A 13,241-nucleotide genomic window follows, 5' to 3' on the forward strand; every position below is an offset into this window, starting at 1 on the left:
CTTATATGGGTACTGGGAAATTGAACCTGGGTCCTTAGGCTTTTCAGGCAAGTGCCTTAACCACTAAGTCATCTCTTCAGCCCAGGAAATGACTTTAGAAATGAGTTTTGTCCTTATGCTTGGTGATGCTGTGAATTTGTCCTGAAGTGCTGCCACCCAAGGTGGAGCAACACTGGACTTCAAAGCTTGGACTGTGTTAAGGTCATTCTGGCACTGACTGGCAAAAAGTAAACTGCGCAGAGGTAAAATGGAAAGGTTTGATTAGGATTGCCTTTAGGGCTCACTCTGCACTTGGCGGTGTCAGTCTTCCCAGTAATTCTTGTATGTGTGGGAGAGGGTCCCTAGCACTACCCTCAGACCCAGTTCTTTGCGGGGACACATGGGCCTCTGTACAGCACTTTGAACTCAAAGGTGCTGCTATAATATAATAATGGAAAGGTGTCAACCAACGCCAAGAGCACAAGGGGAGGGGGTCTGGAGAGGCTGGCATTGGTCCCAGCCTTCTCTCCAGGTCGAGGGATGACCAGCCTGGACCATGGGAATCAGGGTTCTTCCTGGAAGTTGGTTGTCAACTCCAGTGATCAGGCTGTTACCACATGGTCCACTATAAGCCATGTTGTTAAGAGGCTACAAGGTAAGGCCAAGGTCTTGGTAGGAGACATTCCAAGGGCATTGAGGCCACTTCCCTGGAACAGATCAAGGGGCAGACCTTCCTCTAAGCTGTGCCTGACTGGTGGAGTGAACGCTTAGATTTTGGACATTCTGGGAGAGTAGGCCCTGAGAAGTACCTAGTGGAGCTCCAGTCACATGTTTGACAGCCCTGTCCATTGAGAGCCCTCCCAGCACTGTTGGTGGAGTGTGTGTAGAACACTCATGACACCAGTGAAGCCAATTACAACTCTAAAAAATTCCAGTCTGCTCAATGCTTTTGCATTTTTAAAATCAACTTGATGATTTTATTTGTGATTTCATCAGTAAAAAATTTGAGGCTGGGCATGGTGGTGTACACCTTTTAATCCTAGCACTCAGGAGGCAGAGGTAGGACGATTGCTGTGAGTTTGAGGCCAGCCTGGGACTATATAGTGAATTCCAGGTCAGCCTGGGCTACAGTGTGAATCTACCTTGAAAAACAACAAAAAAAAAGAAAAGAAAAGAAAAGAAAAAAAGAAGAAGAAGAAAAGGAAAGAAATAAATAAATAAAAAAAGAAAGCAAAGAAAACATTTTGGGGCCAGACCTTTAATCCCAGTACTTGGGAGGTAGAGGTAGGAGGGTGGCCATGAGTTCAAGGCCAGACAAAACTACAGAGTAACTTCCAGGTCAGCCTGTGCTAGAGTGGGACCCTAATTTGAAAAATAAAACAAAAACAAATTTGGAAGTTTTAGGCTGGAGAGATGGCTCAGTGGTTAAAGGCGCTTGCTTGCAAAGCATGCTGGTCTGGGTGCTATTTCCCAATACCTAAGTAAAGCCAGATATACAAAGTGGTATATGCATCTGGAGTTTGTTTGCAGCAGCAAGAGGTCCTGAGTGCCCATTCTCTCTCTCCAGATAGGTAGGTGATAGATAGATAGAAAGAAGATTCCCTTCTGATGAATTAAAAAAACATGCCTTCAACAACCCCCACTTTAAAAATTTGTGTTTTGTTTTATTACCACCTATTTACTACTGTTCTTTAGTTCATACATGGCCTGTACAGTCTCAATTCCTTACCGTTTGGACCACTGCAGAAGTTTGCCAACCTGTACTGTAACCCATGTGCCTTTTACAATACCACTTATTTAGCTATTCCTTAATTTTCCTCACTAGTGTTTTTATGTTTGATAAGATATTTGCACAGAAGTGGATGAGGGTAGGTGGTACTGGCTGTCAAACCCAGGGCCTTTGAACATACTAGACATGCTGTCTGTCACTGAGTTATATCCCCAGCCCTGAGTTTTTGCTGTTGTAGGAGGGGTTCTGTATGGGTCACTGTTTGCAGCAGATGTATAGTGTCTGCTTCCTCCTGGGCAGGCTTTGCTGGTTTGTCTTTTGGGCAGCTGGTCCATTCCATCATTTGTCCAGTGTTTGATATAAAGCTGCCCCTGTGCTCTGTCCTGTTACTCTCCTCACTTATGGCTTTGGGACCTGAGGGGACATCCCACCATTATTGTCAGCCCAAGATTTATTGATATTTTAATTGCTGGTTCCTTTGATTTTTGTTTGGTATATCTTTACCTGCCTGCCTTGTGTTTCCTCCTAGTGAAGCGTAACTTACATACAGTATGCTTCTTTTGCTGGCACAAAGTTCTGTGAGGTATGGAAAGGGTGTGTAGTCACTGCTACCAGCCATGATGTATCTCCCTGTCCACATGCCCTGTGCCAGCCCTTTGTTCATGGCATGTCACCACACCATCCTTACACCCATGTGCCCTGCTCCCTGCCCTTGGATACCTTTGTATCTTCATCCCTCCCCTGGAGGAGGCACCTCGGTGCATGCCTGTCTCATGTGAGTGCTGGCTTTATCCCTGGGTACTGCTGAACAGCCATCCACTGAGGGAATAGGGTCTTGGCTTACCTGTACGCTTTCCGCTTGAGAAATATTGTTTTTATTCCAGTTTTTGGTAAGTAAGAATAATTTGGAGTTTTAGGTTTGATTTGTTCTGCTCTGACTTATGGGAAAGCTAAAAATGTACTCTTAGATTACGGTCTTGAGACCCTCTTAAAAATCTAGTTTTGGGGCTGGAAGGATGGCTTAGCAGTTAAGATGTTTGCCTGCAAAGCCAAAGGACTTACTTGGGTTGGATTCTCCAGGACCCATGTAAGCCAGATGCACAAAGTGGCGCATGTGTCTACAGTTTGTTTGCAGTGGCTGGAGGTCCTGGCGTGCCCATTATCTCTCCCTCTCTTTCTCAAATAAATTAAAAAGAAACAAAATTTTAAAAAGTCTAGTTTACTGTTCCTGTTGTCCACCTGATGGTGGCAAGGATGACCTGTCAGTTGATGAGAGTGGGGTGTTGAAGTCACCTACTACAACTGTGTTTGGTGTTATTTGTGACCTTAGTTCTAATAGCGTTTGTTTGATAAAGTTGGGAGCCCTCATGTTATATGCATATATGTTTAGGATTGTAAGGTCCTCCTGTTGGAGTGTGCCTTTAATCAATATAAAGTGACCTTCCATATCTTTCCTAACTATTGTTGGATTGAAGTCTACCTTGTCACATATTAGGATAGCAACCCCTGCTTGCTTGAAACACCATTTCCAACCTTTCACCCTAAGATAGTGTCCCTCCTTTGTAGAAAGGTGAGTTTCTTGGAGGCAACAAATTGGAGGATACTCTTTTTTGTTGTTTTGCTTTGTTTTTCAAGGTAGGGTCTCACTCTAATCCAGGCTGATTTACCTGGAACTCACAAGTCTCAAGGTGGCCTCGAACTCATGGTGATCCACATATCTCTGCCTCCCAAGTGCTAGGATTAAAGGTGTGCGCCACCACGCCTGACTCAGGATCCTGCTTTTTAACCCAGTCTGCAAACCTGTCTTTTGGTTGGGATATTAAGGCTGTTGATAGTAAGAGAGATTATTGAAAGGTGTGTATTTATTTTTGTTATTTTTTTGTAGTTCTTCCGGTTTTACCTTTGCTGTCTTGTGTTAAGTATTATTTGAGTATGGTTTGTTTTTTCCAGGTTCCTTATTTGTGTGCTTTTCCTTCTCTTCAGCATGGAGGATTCTTTCAAGTATTTTCTGTAGAGCTGGGTTTGTCTTCAAATATTCCTTTAGCCTGCTTTTGTTGTGGAATGTCCTTATTTCTCTGTCTGTTTGAATGGATAGCTTTGCAGGATAAAGTAATCTTGATTGACAGTTGTTATCTTTCAGAACTTGGAATACATCACACCACACCCTTCTGGCTTTTAAAGTTTATGTTGAGTAATCTGCTGTGATCCTGATAGGCTTGCCTTTGTAGGTAACTTGATTTTTCTCTCTAACTGCTTTCAATATTTTTTCTTTGGGTTGTGTGTTTGGTAGTTTATTATAGTATGGCGAAGAGAGGTTGGTGTTCTAAAGGATTCCTGTATCTGCATTGGTACCTCCCCAATTTGGGGGAAGTTTTCTTCTATGATTTTGATGAAAATGCCTACTGTGCCTTTGGAGTGAAATTCTTCTCCTTCTACTATACCTTGAATTCTTATGTTTGATCTTTTCATAGTATCCTGAATATCTTGAAATTCCCATTCATACTTTCCTATTAGTTTGTCTTTCTCTTTGTTGGACCTGCCACCTGATCTTCTAGTTTAGATATTCTGTCCTCTCCTTCATCCATTCTACTGGTGAGATTTTCTACAGAGTTTTTATTTCATTGACTGTGTTCTTCATTGCTAGTAAATCTGACTTTTAAAAAATTATTTCTATTTCTTTATTTATGTCTTGAACTGACCTTTTTATTTCATTAAATTGGTTTCCTGTGTCATCTTCGATTCCTTCGATTTCCTCGTTGACTTCTTTGAGCAAATTTATAATCATTCTTTTAAAATCTTTCTCAGGCATTTCCTTTAAATCATTCTCACTGGAGGTCATTTCTGATGCATTAATACTTTTTGGTGGATTTATATAGTCTTGATTTTTGGTGTTTCTTATGTTACAATGTATATATTTTTGCATCTTGGATTAATTTAATGCTTGGATTTTCTAATTAGCTGCAGTATTATTAGATGTATCAATCAATCTGATGTTAAATATCAGGGTAGGAGCTTAGGGTGCTAGGTATGGCTTTCAAGACTCTCAGTATCTATAAAGGTGACTCTTGATGTTAGGTTTGCCTGCTATGAGAGTATTCAGGTAGGCTGAGTGGAACAAAATACAGGCAGATTCTAAAATTTAACTAAACAATGTACACATTCAATGAAAAACAGCACAGAGTATTTATGCAAGAGTAGGTATTATGACATCCAAGTCCTCTAACAAAGTCACAGTCCCTTAGGATGTGTGTTGCCCCAGACCCTTAATCCTGTCAATTAGGAGGCTAAGATTTCTATTCTGTTGAATGTTCCAAGTCAGCTTGTGACCAAGTGAGACCCTTCCCTAGTGAACAATAGAAGAGGACACAAAGCCACTATAAATTAAGAAGCAACAAATAACAGGCCCAAAATATAGCTTATTTAAGGGCTGGAGAGATGGCTTAGTGGTTAAGCGCTTGCCTGTGAAGCCTAAGGACCCAGGTTCGAAGCTCGATTCCCCAGGACCCACGTTGGCCAGATGCACAAGGGGGCGCACGCATCTAGAATTCATCTGCAGTGGCTGGAGGCCCTGGCGCACCCACTCTCTCTCTTTCTCTCTCTCTGCCTCTTTGTCTGTTGCTGTCAAATAAGTAAATAAAAATAAACCAAAAAATTTTTTTAAAAAAATGTAGCTTATTTAAGATTGGCCAATCTGACCATCCATCAGATTTAACATATATTTTATTCTGATATGGAAGGTGCAATTAGCACTTCCAATTCAAGCCTATGTGCCATGCTTATTGGTGGGTACTGACCTAGTGTAATCCCAGTTACCTTTTAGGATGATTTTGGTCTCAGTTTTGCTGTGCTCCTGCTTGGTTCCCTCTTTGGTGCACTGTGGGTTCAAAGTAGGCTGGCTGGGTCGCTGGATCGCTGCGCTGTTCGCAGGTGCTGGGTGCCGTGAGCTCCCTTCCCCTGGTCTCTGGTGCTTACTTGCGCTGGTGGTGGGGGAGAGGAGGCTGTTGATGGTGGCTCTAATTCTCCTGCTGGTCCACATGATCTTCTACCTCAGGAGCTGCTCTTCTGTTGGCCACTGCAGTCCTCCCTTCATGTATCTTGAGTTTGCAAGGAGCTCCAGTGTGAGTGGCAAATCTCTCACCAGGCTTTTCCTGTGGCTCAAGCCAAGCCTTGTAGCTGTGGCTCTAGGGACCTGGTGCCACAGCTTCTGCCTGCCTATGTGGCCTCTGGGTGTTCTCTGGAGCTCTCCTACTTCTCTGCTTTTTAGTAGAAGAGTGTATTTTGCTGGGGTTTTTTGGGGGGTAGAGGGGCTAATTTCCCCTTAGGCTGCTTTGGTGGTTCTTATACTACCATCTTAATTGGAAGTCCCCCATTCTCTTTTGTCACTAACTGCCTCTTCTTCTGTTTCTCTCTACCTCCCTCCTTCTCTCTCTCTCTCTCTCTCTCTCTCTCAAGTAAATATATATATTGTTTTTTCAAATTAGGGTCTTGCTCTAGTCCAGGCTGACTTGGGATTCAATATGTAGTCTCAGGGTGGCCTCAAAGTCTTACCTCTGCCTCCCAAGTGCTGGGATTAAAGCCGTGTGCCACCACGCCCAGCTTAAATAAAATGTTTTTATTATCTTTGTTTTTGAAGTAGGATCTTGCTGTAGACAGGCTGACCTGGAATTCACTCAGGGTGTCTTTGAACTCTTGGTAGTCCTCCTACCTCTGTCTCCTGAGTGCTGGGAGTAAAGGCATGCACCACCATGCCCAGCTCTAAATAAAACTTTTTTGTTTGTTTGTTTTTCGAGGTAGGGTCTCACTGTAGCTCAGGCTGACCTGGAATTCACTATGGAGTCTCAGGGTGGCATTGAATTCATGGCAATTCTCCTACCTCTCTGCCTCTCTAGTGCTCAGATTAAAGGCATGCACCACCATGACTGGCACAATATTTTTTTAAAAATCTAGTTTCATTGAGATACAATCCATGTGTGATCATTAAGTTTTGTATTTTCTCAAACTACTTATTAGGAGTCTCCAGGTCTGAGCTCAGAACCTTCTAAACCCTGTGTTCCTCACTTCCTTGGCCCTGCCTTTTTCCTCTTCACCCCAACATGAGTGCCTCTCGTTATCCCCCTAGAGTTCTGAAGGTGTGGCTGCATCCTAGGTTTCGGTCTAGAAGAGAATGCAGCGACAGGCATGTACCTGCAGGTCTTTGCCCAGATGGAAGCAGGGGCCCTTTCACAAGGGCTGGCCACACAGTCAACCCAACCCAGCACTTCCTGTTACTGACTGCCCACTTGGCCCCATTATGGCAGGATGAGCCTTATGGGGATGATAGTCTCACCTGATCCCAGAACTGAGTCCCTGTTGGTGCTCTGGAACTCTTGGAGCCTTGTTGCCACAAAGCAGCCTGGGTTGTCCAGGCTCAGCCTCAGCCTCCAGAGCAGCTGGTTCTCCATCTGTGAGTTAGTTAGAAAGTCATGGGCTGTGTGATTTCACCAATAGGACCAGGTTTGCACTAAACTGACTGTCCTGGGGGACTCTGGTGCCCGTGGCACCATCGGGATTCCAAACTTCTGAGCTCTTAGTACTGTCACTCTTCCTTACCTTGGAGGAGAGTAATCCTGTGTCTGCTCTTCTGGAAGCCCTGTCCTGAGTCCTGCATAGTTGCTGTTTCTGTTGTTTTGGAGGAAAGATGAGAAGTATACTGCTGTGCTGAGATGGCCTCTGGTGGCAGATGGTGGACACACTGTCACTGGTCGCTTGGGAAGGTTTCTCTGTGGCTCTGAGCTGGCTTGGGGGGGCAGGGACTGCAGTTATCCCTTATGGCCTCCCCAGGTGAGCACCTACAGGCACTTAGCTCTTATGCAGAATGAGAGCTGCAGCCTGTGTCCACCATGGTCCCTACCTTCTCCTTACCCCATCACTTCCTATGTTCTGGCCCAGAACTGTTTGTTTGGGTTCTAGCCACATGTTTCTCTTGTGTGGGACTGGGCAGGGATGGAGGATTCCCTGCCAGAAGGTTTATTTGAGCCATCCCCCAACCCATGCCTGTGGGCAAAAAGGTCCTAAGAGTGGTGGGGAGGGCCCATGAACTCTGTGCCCCATGTGATAGTCTCTCTATTTGCAGACTACGTCTACTTTGAGAACTCCTCCAGTAACCCATACCTGATCCGCAGGATCGAAGAGCTCAATAAGGTAGGAGCTCATAAGGTGGTGCCGCTGCCTGCACCCGGTGGGAAGGGCGGGGTTATACAGCTGTGGGTGGGCTTCCTGGACTTGGGTGTCCCTCCAGGAGAGGCTGAGTGAGTCCCTGGTGACCTCTTTGGAGCCATATCTTCTTGAGGATATGCTCAAGGATGCCCTCAAAGTATGGTCAAGCTGCAGCTTTGCCTGGAAGATGCTGGCCTGCTTGGGGCAGCAGCCCTCAGTATTTACTGACTCCTGCCCCATCCTCCTTGCCTTCTGTTTCCTTGTTAATCCAAGGTGGCTTCCTGCTTTGCCCATGGGAGTCTTCAGGGTACATATACTGTCTATGTGCTAGGAGTGCTGTCAGGTACTTGCTTCTTAGTCAAGGGATGTGGTTTTGCCTATGGAACACTCAGTCCACCTAAGGCAGAGGCCAGAAGTGTGGAGGAATGGCTACACAGATGCAAAATCCTGGGTCCATCCAGTTCACTGTGCATTTGGGCAGCTGGCTTGTTGAGAGCAGGTCATATCAGAGCTGCAGCATGTATGCACACCTTGTCACTCTTGTCCCCTCTGGTTACTGGAACATTTGGCTGTACCCCAAACCCTAAGAGATGTAGTCTGCCCACTCCCACCCCCAAGAGATATAGCCTGCCTGCCCCCAACCTCACTGTCTTTTTTTTTTTTTTTTAAGATAGGGTCTCACTCCAGCCTAGGCTGACCTGAAGTTCAGTATGTAGTCTCAGGGTGTCCTTGAACTCACAGCAATCCTCCTACCTCTGCCTCACAAATGCTGGAATTAAAGGCATGCAACACTATGCCTGTTTTTTTTTGTTTTTTTTTTTTTTTCATTTTTCTTTTTCATGTATTTTTATTTGTATGTGGGTGGAGAAGGGAGGTGAGAATGGGAATACCTCCTGCTGCTCCAAATGAACTCCAGACCATGCATCTGGCTTCACATGGGCACTGTAGCTGGGCTGTGAGACTGCATGCATGTGCCTTTAACCACTGAGCCATCTCTCTGGCCCTAGTCTCACTTGAGCTGGCACCTGGTTGGGAGCTTTTCCTGGGTGCTGGAATGGGCAGGCATGTCTCTCCCTTGCTTCCACCCCAGCTAGATGCAGGTTATGGTGCTGTGTATTTCCTAGACCTGAGTCCCTGGAGATCCACCCTCCTTTCTGCTAGCCTGGGTGGCCTGAAGCAACCTTAGCTTTCCCAAGTACCATAGACCTTCCAGAGAAGTTGTTTTCCCGAACCTCGGGATGTTGGAGTGGTGAGTTAGGATTCTTTGGCTCAGACAGGGCAGTGTGCTGCCTTTCCCTTGACCCTGCTGAGCCTGACCTAGGTTAGAGTAGGAGGACCAGGCATAGTGCTTGCCATGGGAATTGGCCAAACTCAGAAAACAGGTCGCAAGTCTGGCAACCCAAATTATCATATAGCCCTCTCTGGGCTAAAACTGGATGCCCCAGGACCTGCACTCACCACCTGGCTAAACATGCACAGTGCAGGTGGGTTCTCCTCAAAGGGTCTAGGAAAGTCAGAGGTCACTCCTGGAAGCCAGTATGCTGTGTTCAGCGGAATGATGGCAACATACATTGATTGGTTTTCCAGCTTTTCTGCATCTCCCTGTGGGTAATAAGATGAGGTGTTCAGAGAGGGCTTGAACATGAAGGGTTAGTGCACACATGCAAATGAAGCTAGGTGGGAAAGGTGCTGGTGCAGGGGACCAAGTCCAGAGCACACTGAAGTTCTCAAGAGGGAAGAGGTGAAGTGTACAGGCATATACTGTGCCTGGGGGAAATGCTCAGTGAGCACAGGCTCCCAGAACTGAAAAAGGAAAGGGCAGATTAGGTGATGGCTAAAGACACCTCCTAGAAAGTAGGACAGGAATGTGGAGACCATGGGAGAACAGTCTGAAAGCTAGACTGAGTCCCGTGGCCCAATACCCACAAAGAAGGAATTACAGGAAACGAAAGCCTTGTCAACAGGCAGGGGTGACCAATGGAACAAGAACTGAACATAGGGCCTTCTTGAGTATGTGTTTTGCTATCCAGATAGAACATGGCACACAGAAACAAGGATCGTGTGTCCCTGAGAAATGGCCAGGTGACCTAACACACTCGTCAGCCTCTTGGGAGGCTGTGGAGCCTGTGCACCCCTGCAGCAAGGCTGCTGCTATGGGACAGTGGAGGGATCCCACCAGGATTATCAGGAGGATGGTAGAATTGTCCAAGTCATGGCATTGGCTCAAGGGTTCAACTCTCAAGCCTATTTGGAAGAGTCTGTGATAGTTTCATGGAAAATTAGCAAAATAGAAAAAAAGTAAGTGATGGTGACCTCCAGAAATGGAAGAAAAGGAACAGAGTCACAGTAGAAACCCAGTCTTTTTTTTTTTTTTTTTTTTTTTTGAGAGAGAGAGAGAGAGAGATAAAAAAGAGACAGAAAGAGGGGGAGAGAATGGGTATGCCCCCGATGCAGATGCATGTGCCACCTTGTGTATCTGGCTTATGTGGGTCCTGGGGAATCGAGCCGGGGTCCTTTGGCTTCTCAGACAAATGCCTTAACCACTAAGCCATCTCCCCAGCCCCCTAGTTGATTAAAAAAAAATTTATTTATTTATTTGGGAGGGAGAGAGAGGCAGATACAGAATGGGTGTGCCAGGGCCTCTAGCCTCTGCAAATGAACTCCAGATGCATGTACCACCATGTGCATCTGGCTTATGTGTGTACTGGGGAATTGAAACTTGTTCCTTAGGCTTTGCAGGCAAAAGCCTAATCGCTAAGCCATCTCTCCAGCACAACTCAGCCATTTTTAGGTAGTTATGTGATCAGAGTACAAACATAGAAAACTAACATAATCAGAAATACGGTATTGTGGAGGTGAGGCAGTATATACTGGGTGAGGCTTGGTCTGCAGTGATGGTTAGACCTTGATGGAAGTCTAGACCCAAGCTGCCACCTTGGGATGAGGGCTGTTGTGTCTCACAGCAGGCTCTGTGTGTTGAGGCTTCAGATTACATGTACTGCTTTGATAAACTGCACTCGCAAAAGTGTTTCACTGCACCATGGTGGACTGGTCAGAGGGACACCGGAGCCACTGAATGAGCTCCCAGTGGCTACAATAGAACGGCCTGACCCCAATAGGAAGGATAGAATAGTGTTGGATGATGACTGCAGGTATAGCAAGTGTCCATAGCCCATTCTGATGGGAGTAAACAAGTAGATAAGTAGGAATGAGGAGACAAGTAGCCTGTGCAGGAACCCTCCAAGTAATTTATGTAGATTCTATATCCAAGGCATAGGTAGTGGTCATAGCATTCTATGTAGACTTTGTATAAAATTCCTTGCTAATGCCAACAAGCACATGGTGTCACATGAGTCCCGATTGAAGCGCACAGCTGGCCTGTGGTCTCACCCAAGTGGTTGCTGTTTGTGATGCAGTCCACTTTGTAAGCCAGCCTTCCCCCTGCCTCCTGCTACCTGCCCTGTGTTGGGTAGTGCTGCAGCTTTAGCCAGAGGGAAGCAGGGGTGGCTGGAATCTGTACCCAGGGCTGTCCTTGTAGGTTTCTGGTGAAGCAAGCTGGGCCTGGAGTGGGGTGGGGGAATTGGCAGACATAGCCCCTCTCTCCCCACTCCCCTGGGCTCTGGGGTCTCTAGCAGCAACATAGCACTTTGTGTGCTTGGGTTATTGGATGGAAGTGGGTGCCCAGAACTAGCCATGGTTCTCCCTGGCACAGTGGCCTTTTCTTTGATGTTCTTAGGCAGCTTACAGTGTGTGTGTGTGGGGGGGGGGTTGTCCTGCTGGGCCTAGTCCAGTGTGCATTCCCTTCCTGGGTTCTTTGGCAACCTTGATCTGACCTTGGAGGTGTTAGCATTGTGGCTGCTCTCAGCTCATTTTTTTTTTTTCGAGGTAGGGTCTCACTCTAGTTCAGGCTGACCTGGAATTCACGCTAGTATTAGGGTGGCCTTGAATTCATGGCAATCCTCCTACTCTGCCTCCTGAATGCTGGGATTAAAGGCATGTGCCACCACACCCAGCTCAGCTTACTTCTTGGGGCCCCACAACTAGGCTGAGGAACTGGAGATTTGACCCTTTACTGTGTAAATGTTCTTGGGGTCTTAGTGGAGGGGGCAGGTCCTATCTTGAGGCCCCTTCTGGAGCTTGCACTGCTCAGAACCCTGCCTTACTGTTACAGACTGCCAACGGGAATGTGGAGGCCAAGGTGGTGTGTTTCTACAGAAGACGGGACATCTCCAGCACCCTCATTGCCCTGGCTGACAAGCATGCAAGTGAGTCTTGGCTTTTCCCCTGGGATGATGTGTTTGTTCCCCTCAGGGCCTGCTCTTGGGTCCTCGCCTTGCTGAGGCCACTTCTGGTGAGCTCTGCCCTAGCCTGTCTGTAGCTGTGCTCTGGTAACTCACCTGTAGGGCTCTGTGCAGGTACACAAGCCCTCTTAGATCTTATGGTTTCTTCATGATCGAGGTAACATCCTCTTCATACCTCTCACCAGCATCTTGTGCCCATTGTCATGGACCAGCCTGGGATGTTGGTGGACCTGGCCTAGGGCAGAGCCTATGGCTACTGCCTGGACCTTTGGATGTTTCGTTTGTTTTCATTTTGCTGAGAGGTGCTAATTGCATCCTTAGCAGCATTTTCTGTAACAAAGCCCTTCTTCCTTGCTTTGGGAATTCAAAACCCAAAACTGATAGCATGGTCTGCAGCGGCTCTTTCCCTCCACATCAGACATTCACCAGGTCCTCATGTTCAATCTGTTCTCTCACCCTGACACAGTCTCCCACAGACTGGTGAAGTCAATGTCTTGTGCACTTGAGGTTGTAACAAGCAGGGTTGTGTGTGTATAGGGCAGCTGCTGGGCCTTGGGGAGATTCTCAGTTGCCACATATGTCTGGTAACCTGTCTGGATGCTGTGAGGCTTGGTAAGAGTAGGGCTTCCTGGGCCTTCTATCTATCAGTGGACACATTCTCATCAAGACTTCAGTAGCCATTGTCTGTGATTTTTCTGTTGCTGGGTGGAGGCTCTAAGACCCACCTATATTTCCTATAGGCCCCATTCCTAATGGGTGGGAGTTGGCTGTAAGAGCCAGGACCTCTATGTGTTGGCAGCAAGTCAGACTAGAGCTTTGCTCCTAGCATGGGTGTTTGAGAGGCAGGGTACCTAGGCCCAGCCAGGTTCCTCCCTAGCCCAGGTACTAACTAGGGATGGGGCAAGAAGAGATCAGAGCTAACATCAGGGCAACAGTAGTGATGGTGATAGTGTATCCCCTGACTCCACAGCCAGTGACTTTTCCAGATACAGGGCTACATGCTGTGGATGGTATGCCTGGTTGCAGCTCTGCAGTGA

The 13,241-nt window shown here is 46.6% G+C and overlaps 1 protein-coding gene across 8 annotated transcripts in view; it reads left to right on the forward strand.

Moving 5' to 3' along the window:
- The window catches only part of Mta1 (metastasis associated 1), a 54,157-nt gene that overhangs the window by 16,636 nt on the left and 24,280 nt on the right, over positions 1-13,241 (forward strand). For all 8 annotated transcript variants that reach the window (XM_045153988.1, XM_045153989.1, XM_045153990.1 and 5 more), the window contains exons 2-3: positions 7,821-7,888; positions 12,075-12,168. In XM_045153988.1, the coding sequence (XP_045009923.1) occupies positions 7,821-7,888; positions 12,075-12,168 (162 nt within the window). The remainder of the gene's footprint in view (positions 1-7,820; positions 7,889-12,074; positions 12,169-13,241) is intronic.

Source organism: Jaculus jaculus, chromosome 7 (genome assembly GCF_020740685.1).
Source record: "Jaculus jaculus isolate mJacJac1 chromosome 7, mJacJac1.mat.Y.cur, whole genome shotgun sequence".
NCBI lineage: Eukaryota > Metazoa > Chordata > Mammalia > Rodentia > Dipodidae > Jaculus > Jaculus jaculus.